Raw genomic sequence first — 16,959 nt, 5'->3', positions numbered from 1 at the left:
CACCATCGTCCGTGTGGCTGCAGCCGAATCCACTGGCGCGCGTGACTGCCGGGGGGCCCTGCGGGGGTGTGAGCCCTGGCCCAATTGCACCCCCTGCTCCCCCGGTAGTTACGCCACTGCTTGTTTGTGCAAAATCATTTCACAATGATGATATACTCTTCAGCCATTTCATTGCATAGATGTCTCTTTCCTGAGATTCAACATGCAAATTGCCTATAAATACGGACACTAGTCCATACCCCACTGATAACTTCTAGTAAAAGTACAGTTTAGGAGAGCCACCGTATAGTAGGGCTAGGGCTTTGTTTATAGGCTATACACTATATGGCCCAAAGTATCCAGGCACCTGCTTGTCCATCATCTCATTCCCAAACCAAGTGTATTCATTTGAAGTTGGTCCTCCCTTTGCTGCTATAACAGTCTCTCCTCTTCCTGGAAGGCTTTCCAGAAGATATTGGAAGATTGTTGGTGGGATTTTCTTCAATCCAGCCGCAAGAGCATTAGTGAGATAATGGGTTGATAATGGCCCGTCAAGTTCTTCCATCCCTTTCTTAGCTAACCCTTCTGTACTGACCTCTCCATTATTGGAAACCGGAAAGAGCCATCCCAAAACTGCTGCCCCAAAGCAGGGAGTATAGAAATGTTAAGAATATCATTTTACATTGCTGTTCCTATCATTTGCTTGAACATTTGCTATCAGTGGAAGTAGGGGTTCTAGCCAAACTTGGTGGTTACCACCCTGCACTTGAAATTGTATATGGGGATACTGGGTTTGTTTCCCTCTGATCACCCTTAAAACCTCTATTCTGCCCACAAATGATGCTTGTGCCGTGACAATTTGGCATTTGACAATTTCAGCAGTGAGTGTTCCAACTGAGACTGTCATTGTAAATCTGTGTCCAGATAGTATATATATATATATATATATATATATATATATATATATATATATATATATATATATATATATATATATATATATATTTCTACCACTGTACAGTCAGGGATCACATAAGCATCATGCACACTAAAGACGAGGGGTCCCCAAACTTTTTTTTACCCATGAGCCACTTTCAAATGTAAAATGTAGGAGAGCAACACAAGCATGCAAAAAGTTCCTGGAGGTGCCAGTTATAGATTGTGATTGACTATTGGTAGCCCCTATGTGAATTTGCAGCCTACAGTAGGCTCTGTTTGGCAGAACATCTCCAAGAACTTGTCTCCAAGCCTATAATTCCAAATGAATTACTTACTTTAAGGCCATTCAGAGCAATATCCAAGGAGTCGGAGAGAAACGTTGCTCATGAGCCACTGGTTGGGGATCACTGCTCTAGACTTTTAGGCAACCTGATCAGCCTCTACTACTCATATCTAGTCCGTTCATTCTGAAAGAAGAAAAGAGTAGCTTCATCATATGAAGAATAAATTCTCAACGAAATCAAAGTGCATTTCTCATATCAGGAACGAATGATATGAATATGATATAACCAAATAGCTGGCAAGAACCCCTTTGCTCACTGTACAATACTGTTGACACATCTCTTAGCCTGAACTGTAGTGTTCCAAAGCTGGAACGTCTTGAACTTAAAGACTTTGAAAAGAAAAAGACCTGGGAGGACTGGTATTTAAAGGAGAACTAATCCCTAAAAATGTGGTTAAAAATACCATATTTTATATAGTGAACTTATTGCATGAGGCTAAAGTTTGAGCTTGTCAATAGCAGCAATGATCCAGGACTTCAAACTTGTCACAGGGGGTCACCATCTTGGAAAGTGTCTGTGACACTCACATGCTCAGTGGGCTCTGATTGGCTGTTGAGAAGCTAAGCTTAGGGCTCGTCACTAATTATCCAGCAGAAAATGAGCTTCCCTGGCTGTAATATAAGCTGATGCTACAGGTTTGCTGATTATTCAGTTCTGATGCTAATTGCACTGGTTTCTGTGCTGCCATGTAGTAATTATGTGTATTAATTACTAATCAGCCTTATATTGTGACATTTCTATTCTATGTGTACTGTATATTGTGAGTGGCTCCCTAAGCTCAGTAAGTGACAGCAGCACAGAGCATGTGAATCAGTGAATCAGCAGAAAAGAAGATGGGGAGCTACTGGGGCATCTTTGGAGACACAGATCTTTACTGCTAAAGGGCTGTGGTTGCCTTGGGCTGGTACAGAAGCACAAAACATCATGTACAACATTTCTACCTACTTCTTTAGTTAGGCTGTAGTTAGTTTCTTTTCCCCGGTATTTAACTAGCCTTTTAAGTTTATTGATCTGTTTTACTGAATGTTTAGAAGTAATATATAGATTGTAAGCTCCAGTGAGCAAGCTTCCCTTTGAATCTTGTATGGGCCTGTGTTAAGGCAGTAATTTATATTGGATTGCCACCTTATAAATAATTATTGTTCCTTACATTTTATCCTCACAGACGAGGATCCACTTGACTCTATGTTTAATGGTATCATTTTCTTTTCTCGTCAAGATTATAAGGTCATTTAGAGATAAATTGTAATGTATACTATACCTTTAATTAGAAGCATTTCCTTGCATACTGATTAATTCATGTCCTTGTGAAGTTGTATCCAGCGTTTCCATACAGTCCCTGCTATGGCAGAACCACAATCACTTTACACACAATGAAACCTGTTTCCTTTATTTACAATGTTATGGGCTGGAAACAAAACCAAACTCTTAGTAAAGTGGGGGGGGGGTTGTATCAAGAAGGTGGTGCCAAGATGCAGTGGTGATACATTTGGCAAACCCTCAATTTACTTAAAGTAAAGATGCCAAATCTCCCAAACTTGCCTCATGTGCCATTACCCTCAGACTTATCTCTCATATCTTACACCACCATATAAAGCCCAGTTACTCCCGTATGCACAGCAGCTCTAGCCTACCCTATATTTATAAACAAAATACAAGAAAGCTTCATCATTTTTTGGCAAGTGAAACTCAAGTGTTTTATTTAGGTCAGTATTTTGGGCCTTCTACCTCAAGTTTGGGCCGCTGTTCATAATCTGAGCTCTTTGACCAACAATATAAAGTATATAGAATATAAATGTCCCAATAAAAGGCAGATTAGTGATTAACTCAGATTCTTATTAAATTACATGGCAGTTTACTTACATAACCAGACAGTACAATTAGCATCAGACTGTAATAATCAGCTCTGTAGCATCTGCTTAAAGGATAGGAAAGCTACCAAGGCAGTTTATTGCCAATAGATTAGCCACAATGTTAAAAGGTAGAACACCATTTTTATTCTTTAGAATGCTTTTTCATACCTGAGTAAACAGCTCTTGACAGTGCCTATGTTTGGTTAGGATAGCAGCTGCCATATTAGCTTGGTGTGACATCACTTCCTGCCTGAGTCTCTCCCTGCTCACTCATAGCTCTGGGCTGAGATTGCAACAGGGAGAGAGGAGCAAACTGAGCATGCTCAAGCCCTAGCCCTGGAGGTTTAAGCTGAAAACAGTTAGTCTGATACAGAAGCCCATGAGTACACAATAGAAGGAAAGAAATGTGCTGTTTGACAGAGGACTCAGAGCAGCATTACTTTGAGGGGTTACTGGTGTATTTATATAGATCTTTCTGATACACCTCACTTACTTTTAGCCTTTCCTTATGTGCACACACAGTCGAGGAACCCCAGTTTCACATCACTCGCTGTATATTCCTCTGCAGTGTGAGGCAGCACAATCACTCCAAATTCTCCTTGGCCCATTTAGCAGTGGATACGCAGGGGAAGGGCTCTAGCCAAAGAGCGGGGGAATATGGCAGCCGGTTTCCATATGTTTAGACTTCATTTCCACAGTCTATGATTTACACCAAGAACCTTCTTGGCTTTCCATCACTCATGGAGGTATTTTTGTCATTTTGCTGAATATCTTGTAGGGCCATCTGCATGTGTTTGTATACAGCACCAGCAAATAGAATTTCACTCTCTATGGCCCATTCATGGTCGCAATATGTATAATAGGAGAGGAATTGTATCTGCTGCATTCACAAGGGTCTATTTAGGGTCTGTTATACTTGTTTCTTGCACCAGAATGCAACTTGTGTCCACTTTGCTGTATTGGGTGCATGGGATACAAGGGGGATTCACATCTGCCCATAGTTGGGGTTCCTTCCAAGGCTCCCCTTGTATTATTAACCTACACACTCAAGTGACTCACACCTAAGCGATCACAAGCTAACACTGTTGGGATTGGCAAGGTCCTGTTGGTCAAGATTTTCTAGTAGACTTAAGCTGGCCATAGACGCAACGATTTCATCATACAAATCTCTGATTTCGGGCCGTGTGTGGAGTCCCGAGATGGCGATCAGTCGTTCAGTTGATTGGACAGGTTAATATCTCTGTGTGTATTGCCGATCTGATGATATCAGTGGGAGACTGTCACCAGCTTTGGTCGGACATAACTATCGTACGATTGTTGTCAGGGGCAGAACATCGGCTGATCTGTTCTTTTACTACTTTATTTCATCTTAATAGTTAGTGGCAGGTCAGAAGATGGCACCGATCGTTTGTCCAATATGAAGGTAAATCTGCACGTCTATGGCCACCTTTAAGAGCCAAATTACAGCAGATCCATTATACAGATAACCCCAGGTCCCGAGCATTCTGGATATCAGGTCCCATACCTTACATACTGTACTTAAAACCAAAAGCCTTACAGGGATACTGTCATGGGAAAAAACATTTTTTTTTTAAATGAATCCGTTAATAGTGCTGCGCCGGCAGAATTCTGCACTGAAATCCATTTCTCAAAAGAGCAAACAGATTTTTTGTATTCAATTTTGAAATCTGACATGGGGCTAGACATATTGTCAGTTTCCCAGCTGCCCCTGGTCATGTGACTTGTGCTCTGATAAACTTCAGTCACTCTCTACTGCTGTACTGCAAGTTGGAGTGATATCACCCCCCCCAGCAGCCTAACAACAGAACAATGGGAAGGTAACCACATAGCAGCTCCCTAACACAAGATAACAGCTGCCTGGTAGATCTAAGAACAACACTCAATATTAAAATCCAGGTCCCACTGAGACACATTGTTACATTGAGAAGGAAAAACAGCAGCCTGCCAGAAAGCATTTCTCTCCTAAAGTGCAGGCACAAGTCACATGACTGGGGGCAGCTGGGAAATTGACAAAATGTCTAGCCCCATGTCAGATTTCAAAATTGAATATAAAAAATCTCGTTGCTCTTTTGAGAAATGGATTTCAGTGCAGAATTCTGCTGGAGCAACACTATTAACTGATGTGTTTTGAATTTTTGTTTTTCCCCCATGACAGTATCCCTTAAAGTTGTCCCTACACTGGCAGATTAAAGCTGCCGACATGGGTCCTTTAGACAGATTCAGCATCTTATCTGCGCTTGTGTGGGGGCTCCTGACGGGTCCTCTCAATTGATAGGCCAAAAATTGGCCAGATATCAATCGGCCTGATTGATTTTTTTCTATGATACAGGATGGCATTGGCTAGTTGATGCAGTCCTGCGAACCCGTTGGCACCCACTCGCAGCATTGCAATCTGATCTGTTCGGATTCACCCGATATCGCCCTGCTGTTAGTGAACTTATCTGCTTAAGAGCCGATCTAATAGCGTATGGCCACCTTTTGGCCATGACCATAGACACCTTGTTCTGTTTGGAAAGGGTGGGGCGCTTGTGTTTAGAATAAAGCTGATTAGATGCTGAAAGGCGGGTGTATTATTTTGCATTACACCCAGACTTTCCCACTTGTTCCGTGATCTAAGGCATTTCTGTGGCTGCAGTTGTATTTGCACAAACCTTTGGATAAACAATGTGGCCAGCTGATAAAGAAAATCCACAAAATATTGTAAATGAAACCAATTCTTTTCATGCTGATGTTTTTATACCAGGAGGGCCCATACTTTACTAATGTCAGGGCTACTTTTAGTGATGTTGTCCCATTATGATCTACATCCATAAAAGCATTGTTACATTCTGCTCCACGGGAAATATTACTTAAATATTGATTTAACAAACAACTATATCTTATGGAACCTTAACAGAATCAATATCTGAATGAAAAGAATATGACAGAAGGGTCATTAAGTTGAGCTTTTATTTGACAGTGACTTGAGATCCACTGATCACCATCTTAAGTTCTACTAGTAGATCCCGATTGATCTTTTGGGCACCAATGTTTTATATAATGTAGACCTGTGTGCGGCGGAGCTCTCACTTCTGAAATATATATAGTGAATAAAGTACCCTCTCTTGTAAAATATAAGGATATAATACACAAAAGCCATGAATATCTTGTAAATTATATACTTATAAGCGGTGAGTAGTGATGTCATCAGTTATAAACGGTGAGTTCTGATGTCATTTCTGTCACATGACTCACTGAAACGTGTGTATTATAATAAATAAAGTAGCCCTTGTTGGAAAATATGAGGATATTATATTGGAGCTCCATGACCTGAATAAAAACACTCGGCCTCGTACTTTTATATGTTCATGAAACTCCTCGGTAACTTATAATATAGTGAATAAAGTACTCCCTGTTGTAAATCAACAAATGGATCAACATTTAGTTGATCCATTTGTCAGTAGGATCTATGGGGAATATAAGTGTAACTATTGTATCAATTCTAACAGTTGCCTTTAATGACAATCAGGGATTCTGCTCAGCAGGGACAACACATGGATCAACGAAATGTATTAAATTAGAACAGTTGACAGGGTCGGCGACCCCCTCCTCCCAGAGCTGCTTTAGAAGGTGAAACATGAAACTTTACACTTTAACATTCAAAAAAAGTCGAAAATAGAAAGTAATTGGAAACAGTCTTTATTTCTGGTGAACTGTCTGAAAACAACTGAACTGAAACAAGTGTTGGAAGGTGAACCATCCCTTTAGGGTCAGGGCACACAGGCAGATTCAAGGAGATTAATCACCCAGCGACTAATCTCCCCAAACTGCCTCCCCTGCCTTTCTGCCGGCTAAAGTGTAAATCGCCGACGGGAAAACGAATCACACCGAGCCACTAATCTCCCCGAATCTGCCTGTGTGCCCTGACCCTTTAGTGAAACTCTGGGATTCTGCTCAACGCGGACATACACATGGATCAACTAAATGTATCAATTTAGAACAGTTTACAGGGTCGGCGACCCCGTCCTCCCAGAGCTACTTTAGAAGGTGAAAAATGAAACGTTACACTTCAATAATCTAAAGAAAGTCATAAATAGAAAGTCATTGGAAACATTCTTTATTTCTGGTGAACTGTCTGAAATCAACTGGACTGAAACAAGTGTTGGAAGGTGAACAAGCCCTTTAATGAAACTCAGGGATTCTGCTCAGCAGGGACAAACACATGGATCAACTCATGGATCAATTTAGTTACAGGGTCGCTGACCCCAGGGCTGCTTCACAAACACAGAAGAAGGGGAAACCTAAAACTTTACTCTTCGATATTCGAAAAATGTCACAAAGAGAAGGTGAATGAAAAGTAAATAATTTTGAATTATTTGCTTAATGTGGACTCTATGAGAGATGGCCTTCCCATAAGTTGGTGCTTTCTGGATAAGGGATCCCATACCTGCTAGAGAAGGCATCTTTCGTTTGCTGGGGGGGGGACAATCTTTTCTTCATTTGCAAAACCAAAAATCGGTGGACGAAGGAAGGAAGAGTAAGCCGTGCTCTCGTGTCCATTTGTTGTTAATGGGAGACGTTTCCGTTACACGAGACAAAAGATTGGAATTGCAGTAGTAGTAGCAGCAGCAGCAGTAGTAGCAGCGTTACTCAGGAGTATACCATACGTGGGTACTTGGGCAGTGCCACTAGAAGTGACCCGAATCTCCTGCACTTCATGCTGCTCCTTACTGAGAGTCCTGGCAGCTGAACGCCTTCCCCAAATCTGACCTAATGTCTGGCATATTTGTTATCTGCTGCTCCTCTGCCTCCTGCTCTCTCCTGTGCATTTGGTACGGCCTCCCTTTACAATGTCTTATGCTAATCAAGTGACATCAGCAGTAACTACACCGAGTGCCCAGTGATTCAATTACACAGCAGTAACAACAACGAGGAGGAGGAAGAGGAGGAGGAGGAGGAGGTGTGTACTTGTTCCTGGAGTCATTGTGCACTCACACACTTACACACTTACTCACACACTTACACACAGGCTGCACTCGTGCCGACTCACATCCATCCAGCAGTGATGTGCCCCCTCCTCTGCTCCTCTGTGTAGTTCAGCTTGGAACCCCCCTATCTGGAAATACTTTTTGGTTGAATGTGATGTGCAGGACTTGCTATAACCCTGCCCGGGGATTGTGAACTGTGTTTACTCCGCTTTTCCTCTCCGCCAGTCACACCGGCTACTTGGGGCTCACACAAGCGCAAGTGCCTGGATGAATTGTGGAGTTTGTATGAATTGTACAGAGCAGAGGGTCAGCAGCGGGGTCAGTCATTTATTTGTCCATGGAATTACAAAGAGCCTCTAGCATACCCGGCCCATTGTCCCCAGGATACACTTCCCAAGTGCCCTACAATTACAACCAGCTGGAGGGAAGGTTTAAACAGTTACAAGGTAAGTGGCACATTTGTTGTCCTTGCAGGCGCCGTTGCTATGAGATGTGCACTCGGAAATCTGATACGGAATTTGCTGCCTTGTGAATTATGTAAGGAAGGGACTTAAAGCTCAATTTCCCTCCTTCTCTGAATCCCTCCGAATGAACAGCTTGACTCTATAGTACATGCAGGGGACGGAAGTGTTTGGAGGGATTTGGGCCATGAGCGTGGGATGAGCTCTGTCAGTTGCTTGCTCACGCCCCGTGTTGAGGAATGGGTGACCCAAGGCATTAAGAACAATGGCTAGCGAAGGAGTGGTCTTTTGTGTTGAAGGGGAGGCTTATAGCCGGCATGCCCCATAGGGAAGCCATTGTCACGTCTACTGGCTTTGACAGTTGCTATGTTAGTGGCTTGTCCCCTTTAAGCATCTGCACAAATGTTACTCCTAAAAGAAATGAGCAATAAATAAGGGCAATGTCTGGAAAAGCACCAACCAAGCGCCTCACATGCTATATATATATATATATACTTATGTACATCTTGTATCTGAAGACTTGCACTGGAACTCTGGTGCTTTAATGGCACATGTCTATGACTAAAGGCTCCTTCATTTGGGCTGTGTGTCCTGCTGAGTGTCTGTGCGAGGGGAACAATCCTTGCCATTAGCTCTATGTGCCCAATTTGCAGCCCTCCAGTTGGAACTGAACACGTTCCCTTAGATGTCAATATGGTTTAGTGCATGTTGAGGTTCTGATGAGGAACGTGAGCTTACAGTCCGACATCTGGAGTGTGGCAGGTTGGACATTATTGCCTTCTACACTCCATTACTTCTCATTAATTCTCTTACTTAATTGTGTGTTATTGGCTCGTTTACATAATCAGGTGTCAATGTCACATCCCTCTTACGAATTTATTCCACTTGAGGGACGTTGGGTGGGCTGCACACAAGCTGAGAGGCTAAACACTCATACAAAGACATGGGTGACACATAACCAGGGCTAATTGTGTGTGTTTGTATGTGAGTGGGTAGCACTGTAGGTAGTAGTGGGTAGCATCTTACACTACTATCAGGTTCCCATTCTATATCTCATTTATATGATGAAGGGACACCGTTCAGCTCCTGGTGACCAGGGCCACAATACTGTGAGTTTCATCACATAATAACATGTTATTGCAGGGATCTTAAAAGCCACCTATAGGGATGGTGAGAATTGTAGTTGAACAAGTTCTAAACTGCATAAGGAATCCTAAACAACACTCAAAGTAAAACTGTTGCAACATTTACTAATGTGTGTAGAAATAAACTAGAGGTCACTCTATTAAACTCACCAGACATCATGTCTCTCTACATGCAGGAGTTGTGCAAAAGGCAGTTATTTTGTTACATTTTGTTTGTACTGGAATCAGTTATTGGAGTGAGCTCTAATACATCTTCTAGGCAAAAGGAGCCCCCTATAAGATATATTGGATGTAACTGTCAGTGAATATCTGACACCCAACTGCTGCATGAAGAGAGAATGAAGAGAAACAGATGCTGAGAGAGGAATAGTGAAGATAAACTTGATTATTTCAGAAACAGTACAGAATATTTAATTGATTGTATTTAGTAGGTTTCTTATTTCAGTATGATGAAGCTTATATTACATTTTCATATTCACGATAGTTCCCCTTTAAGGGTAAGAACACACCCCTATTCTCATGGCCAAAACACAACATTTGAAGCCTCCTTAATAAGTCGGGGCAGGGATCGGAGGAGCCTGTATCAGACATTTATGAGGGGAAAAAGTCATCAGCAGAAAATGTTTTAAATATCGACGGTATGCCTTTAAGGGAGTATATTTCTGTTGTGTATTCAGTGTGTCATAAATGTCACAACCTGCTCTATTGAATAACTGCCTCTTGTTATTATCAAACATGGGATGAGCTATGGGCTGGTTGTTAAACATTACACAAGTAATCGGTGCAACAATACAGAAGTAACAATGTTGCCATATCGCTCCTCTGACCCAAAAGAAAACCGTGCAGAAAATCTCATTTATATTTGATGCAATCGCTTTCAGACAACCTGCCAGCAACTTTATCCTGAGCTCTGTGGGTTCCTTCAACTTGGCCTTTAAAATTCAGACAGTTGGAGAAGTAAAATGACACAATTTTGAAGAAAAAAAAAACGGAAAGGAAATGGTGTCACGGCACAAGCGTGCATGTTCTCAAAGTGGCCCTATCACAAAACACTCTGGCAGCACAAATAGTTAAAAGTAAAAAAAAAAAGCCTACGTTTTTTTTTGTTTTTAAATTAAATATCCTTTCTCTGCTTCTGACTCTTGCAACAATGTAGCAGGTCATTTCTCCTCCAATGTCTTCTGCAACATCTTCTCAGGAGTCAGAACCAGCAGTGCAGTCCATATAAACAGACAGATGCAGCTTATAGTAGTGGGAATAACTGTTAAACCAGTGGGAAATATTAATGAAGGAATATTGGAAAGTGGCATTTTCTTTGATTATTCAGGCAGCAGAGCAAACAGCACATACATTTGCACCAAGCTCACTTTCTAGGAGGAACATATGGAAGATTTTGGGTGTAGATTTGCAGCACTGACCCTAGAAATGCTCATTATTGCTTCGTTTTATTCATAAGGGACGGGGCCCCTTTCCTGTTTGAGGCCAGTGAATGAGTTTTCAGCAAGGACAGGCCGAGCCCCTGTTTATAAAGAGGAATATTCAGTGTAACGTGCTGCAGACTAAAGCGCAGGTGGGACGGTGCTTCCTCTCTCAGCATCCGCCTTAAAGCCGCAGCAGCAAGTCGAGCATTTCATGGCGAATTTATGCAAAGCCGCTAGATATTCTGAGCACTGGCCCCGAAGCATAAATCACTGGTGTCCCCTCGCTCTTTCCAACCAGGGACTTGCCAGAAAGGCTAATGAAAAGCAGGAGCATTTGTAAGAGAGCGCGGGGAGGAGTTGCTGAGCCCTAGTCTCTAACAAAAGGCTCATTATTCTCATTGCAAAGCACTTTAGGAGGGAGGGGGGGGGGGGTGCAGAAAATCAGTGACTGTGATCTTGTCCAGGGAGGGGTCTCACTACAGGACACGTACCCCTCTCAAGGGCCCTTCTTATCTGACATCACAATAAAATCATGTTCCTCTGCTTTATAATGTGACATGGGGCAATTTCAAGGGCAGTCACTGTCTGGGGGACGCAGCTTTTTCAACCTTTATTCTAGGGGTTTTCATCTCGGCTTTATGCAATGGGATAAGAGAACAGCCTTATATTGTGTTGGCTACATTTTCTGCAAGAAATCCATATGTAAAATAAGGGGGAGTTTTTCCCCTATTAATAACATTGGTATTAAATGGGGGGTTCACCTTTACATTTACTTTTATTATGTTAAAAAATGGCTCATTTCAAGCAACTTTTTGAAGTATTTGTCTTCTTCTGCTGACTTTTTCCAGCTTTCAAATGGGATCTCATGGGTAACTTTGTTAGGAACCTGCAGGAAAGTCATAAAACATTTCAGCAGTGATGGGACAGTCACACAGACGACTGCTGCTTGTGATATTCACCAATACTGCTGATACTACTGAATTAACAGCCATAGCCCAAAGCTGCTGTCTCTCCAGATAGACTGTCCACATTGAGACATCTCCTGCTGTCTCCTCCACCAGTCTGGTTTTCTGGATAATGGACCTTTCTGTAATTTGGATCTTCATACCTTAAAGGGATACTGTCATGGGAAAACATGTTTTTTTCAAAATACATCAGTTAAAGGGTACTTTGCCTTTAAGTTTACTTTTAGTAGGTTATAAAATGGCTAATTCTAAACAACTTTTCAAGTGGCCTTCATTTTTTATTCTTTAAGGTTTTGCCTTCTTCTTCTGACTCTTTCCAGCTTTCAAATAGGGGTCACTGACCCCATCTAAAAACAAATGCTCTGTAAGGCTACAAATGTATTTTTATTGTTACTTTTTATTCCTCATCTTTCTATTCAGGCCTCTCCTGTTCATATTCCAGTCTCTTATTCACATCAATGCATGGTTGCTAGGGGAATTTGGACCCTAGCAACCAGATGGCTGAAATTACAAACGGAAGAGCTGCTGAATATAAAGCAAAATAACACAAAAACCACCAATAATAAAAAATGAAAACCAATTGCAACTTGTCTCAGAATATCATTCTCTACATCATACTAACAGTTAATTTAAAGGTGACCAATCCATAGTGCTGCTCCAGCAGAATTCTGAACTGAAATTTATTTTAAATTTTGAAATCTGACATGGGGCTAGACATATTGTCAGTTTCCCAGCTGCCCCCAGTCATGTGACTTGTGCTCTGATAAACTTCAGTCACTCTTTACTGCTGTACTGCAAGTTGGTCTGATATCACCCCCCAGCAGCCAAACAACAGAACAATGGGAAGGTAACCAGATAGCAGCTCCCTCACACAAGATAACAGCTGCCTGGTAGATATAAGAACAACACTCAATAGTAAAATCCAGGTCCCACTGAGACACATTCAGTTACATTGAGTAGGAGAAACAACAGGCTGCCAGAAAGCAGTTCCATCCTAAAGTGCTGGCTCTTTCTGAAATCACATGACCAGGCAAAATGAGCTGAGATGCACCTACACACCAATATTACAACTAAATACACTTGCTGCTTCAGGAATGACATTTTATATTTACAGTGAATTATTTGCAGTGTAAACGGTGTCATTTAGAAATAAAAACTACACCATAAAATTATAATAGAATCCCTTTAACGCTAGTAGAAAATCATATAAACATGAAATAAAGCCAATAGGCTGGTTTTGCCTCCAATAAGGATTAATTATATCTTAGTTGGGATCAAGTACAAGCGACTGTTTTATTATTACACAGAAAAAGGAAATCCGTTTTAAAAATGTTTTATTAATTTATTTTATTATAATGGAGTCATATATGGTAGACAGCCTTTCTGTAATATAGAGCTTTCTGTATAACTGGTTTCTGGATAATGGATCCCATACCTAAGCAAGTCTTATTACTGCATGAGCTGTATGGAATCCAAGCAGGAGCTGTGATGGGTCAGTGACAGTAAAACACTATTGGGAGCCCTGCCTAGTTTTTTTTATTTTTATTTTTTATTTTATTATGTGCAAACGTTTGTCCATCACATGATCTGGAATTTCCCGTCTTATGACAATTACACTCAAAACCTTCAGCACAAGTCTCTTTCAAGAGCTGCTGGTTTTAAAGGAAATAAAAACCCAAAAAATTAAATTTCAATTCGTTAGGAGATCTGTTAAAGGGGTTGTACTTTCCAGACACTTTGTTGTTTTCAGTTTGTTCACCAGAAATAAAGACTTTTTTCAATTACTTTCCATCTTTTATTTTTTACCATTTTCCCCAAATTTAAGTTTAAACTTAAATTTGCTGTTAAATTTGCTCCATTTAGTTGATACATTTCTCCGTAGTATCTGGGGATTATTAGCAACTATTGTATCAATTCTGCCTGTAATGAAAAGAGAAGAATGGATTCTGCTCAGCAGGGACAATGATAACAAATGTATCAACTAAATGTATCAATTTAGAACAGTTAAAGGAGAAGTAAACCCTAAAAATGAATGTGGCTAAAATGTCCTATTTTATATAGTGAACTTATTGCACGAGGCTAAAGTTTGAGCTTGTCAATAGCAGCAATGATCCAGGACTTCAAACTTGTCACAGGGGGTCACCATCTTGGAAAGTGTCTGTGACACTCACATGCTCAGTGGGCTCTGATTGGCTGTTGAGAAGCTAAGCTTAGGGCTCGTCACTAATTATCCAGCAGAAAATGAGCTTCCCTGGCTGTAATATAAGCTGATGCTACAGGTTTGCTGATTATTCAATTCTGATGCTAATTGCACTGGTTTCTGTGCTGCCATGTAGTAATTATCTGTATTAATTACTAATCAGCCTTATATTGTGACATTTCTATTCTATGTGTACTGTATATTGTGAGTGGCTCCCTAAGCTCAGTAAGTGACAGCAGCACAGAGCATGTGAATCAGTGAATCAGCAGAAAAGAAGATGGGGAGCTACTGGGGCATCTTTGGAGACACAGATCTTTACTGCTAAAGGGCTGTGGTTGCCTTGGGCTGGTACAGAAGCACAAAACATCATGTACAACATTTCTACCTACTTCTAGGCTTTAGTTCTCCTTTAAGGAAGAGCTGCTTTAGAAGGTGACAAAAGAAACTCCAATATTAGATAAATGATCACAAATAGAATAAAGACTTTTTCCTATTACTTTCTATCTAGGGATGCACTGAATCCAGGATTCGGTTTGGGATTCGGACTTTTGCAGCAGGATTTGGATTCGGCCGAATCCTTCTGCCCGGCCGAACCGAATCCCAATTTGCATATGGAAATCGCGTGACTTTTTGTCACAAAATAAGGAAGTAAAAATTCTTTTCCCTTTCTCACCCCTAATTTACATCTGCAAATTAGGATTCGGATTTGGTTTGCTATTCGGCCGAATCTTTAGAGAAGGATTCAGGGGTTTGGCCGAATCCAAAATAGTGGATTCGGTGCATCCCTAATTCTATCTGAAACCAACTGAACTGAGAAAAAGCATTTGAAGGTGACCAATCCGTTTAATTCAGGAGCTCACATGGAAGCTTTAGTTCACATGTCAGTATTTCAGCTCTCCGGTGGGGCTGCAGAACCCCCAGGGTGTGTATATATCAGATGTAGGAGTCGCTGGACATCAGTAGGACGTCTTACGCAGACCCAGAGGAAATGATCACTTGCCCCAGATCTGTTTGTTCTTTGGTCCGAGGGCCAGGGCTACAAAGAGACAGCTGTAGCGAGCCTCAGACTAATGTACTTGTACTAGAATTCACCTTCATGTGTCCCACCCGTAACATCTGGCTAATGTTATGCAGCCCAGTGTGCAATGTCCTCAATACAAATAGCCGACTATATGAGACGTGGGCTACCATGGACTGTCATGCTGAGCATTGTGGCCTGTGGGACAGCTGCAAACAGTCAGCCGCGGAACAGATATGCTTCATGATTTCTCCTGGGACTCCCGAGACCACTCCAATACAGGCCATTTGTATGTTAAATAATCACATTGCTTTAGCTTCTAAAAATGCAGGGTCAGTAGGTTTAGAGAAGACGGATGAAGGCACCATATAAAGAAGGGTGTGCCTCGTAGTTAGCACTTAGGCTGCAGTGGGATTTAATCAGTAATGTAAAACTGCTGCTACATTTCTCTCATCGCTGCGCAGCAGAATCTCGACTTCACGCCGAGTCCTTGTCGTTGGATGCTGCTCCGTTAAACGGATTCTTCACCTTCCAACACTCTCTTCAGTTCAGTTGGTTTCAGACAGTTCACCAGAAATAAAGACTTTTTCCTATTACTTTCTAGTTTCTATGTGTGACCGTTGTAATTAGGGATGCACCGAATCCACTTTTTTGGATTCGGCCGAACCCCCGAATCCTTCACGTAGAATTCGGCTGAATACCGAACCGAATCCGAACCCTAATTTGCATATGCAATTAGGGGTGGGAAGGGGAAAACATTTTTTACTTCCTTGTTTTCTGACAAAAAGTCACGCAATTTCCCTCCCCGCCCCTAATCTGCATATGCAAATTAGGATTCGGTTCGGCCAGACAGAAGGATTCGGCCGAATCCGAATCCTGCTGAAAAAGGCCGAATCCCGAACCGAATCCTGGATTCGGTGCATCCCTAGTTGTAATATAAGTATAAATCAAATTTTTCACCTTTCTAAAGAAGCTCTTGGAGGGAAGGGGGTCAGAGACCCTGTAACTAAATTGATCCATTAGTTGATCCATGTGTTTGTCCCGGCTGAATCCCTCATTAAAGGGGACCCGTCTCCCAAAGAAAATATTTCAAATCCTATTTTATAATAGATTTTTATGTCTGGGTGACAGGTCCACTTTAAAGGGGATTTCACCTTCCAACACTTGTTTCAGTTCAGTTGGTGTCAGACACCAGAAATAAGTAGGGATGCACTGAATCCACTTTTATAGGATTCTTTTCCTTCGCAAAAGATTTGTCCGAATACTGAACCGAATCCTAATTTGTATATGCAAATTAGGGGTGGGAAGGGGAGAACATTTTTTATTTCCTTGTTTTGTGACAAAAAATCACACAATTTCCCTCCCCATCCCTTATTTGCATATTCAAATTCGGTTTCGGCCAGGCAGAATGATTCGGCTGAATCCGAATCCTACTGAAAAAGGCCGAATCCCGAACCAAATCCTGGATTCGGTGCGTCCCTAAAATAAAGATTCTTTCCGATATCTTTCTATTTTCTGTTTGTGACTATTTTTCTAATATTGAAGTGTAAAGTTTCATATTTCGCCTTGTAAAGCAGCTCTGGGAGTGGGGTCTCCGACCCTGTAAACGGTTCTAAATTGATAAATTGAGTTGATCCATTTCTTAT

General features: G+C 41.4%; 1 protein-coding gene across 3 annotated transcripts in view; it reads left to right on the top strand.

Moving 5' to 3' along the window:
* sptbn1.L (spectrin, beta, non-erythrocytic 1 L homeolog) overlaps positions 1-16,959 on the top strand; it is a 140,217-nt gene that overhangs the window by 50,756 nt on the left and 72,502 nt on the right. Inside the window, exons 3-4 of one of the 3 annotated variants that reach the window (XM_041562446.1) lie at positions 5,211-5,222; positions 8,457-8,549. The exons of 1 other annotated variant lie outside the window; for it this stretch is intronic. In XM_041562446.1, the coding sequence (XP_041418380.1) occupies positions 5,211-5,222; positions 8,457-8,549 (105 nt within the window). Of the gene's footprint in view, positions 1-5,210; positions 5,223-8,118; positions 8,550-16,959 lie in introns of those variants that run through there. One more of the 3 variants, XM_018262520.2, reaches the window with a different exon arrangement.

The sequence above is a fragment of the Xenopus laevis genome, chromosome 5L (assembly GCF_017654675.1).
Source record: "Xenopus laevis strain J_2021 chromosome 5L, Xenopus_laevis_v10.1, whole genome shotgun sequence".
NCBI lineage: Eukaryota > Metazoa > Chordata > Amphibia > Anura > Pipidae > Xenopus > Xenopus laevis.
The sequence above is the reverse complement of the archived record's forward strand: the minus strand, read 5'-3'. Positions and strand labels throughout refer to the sequence as shown.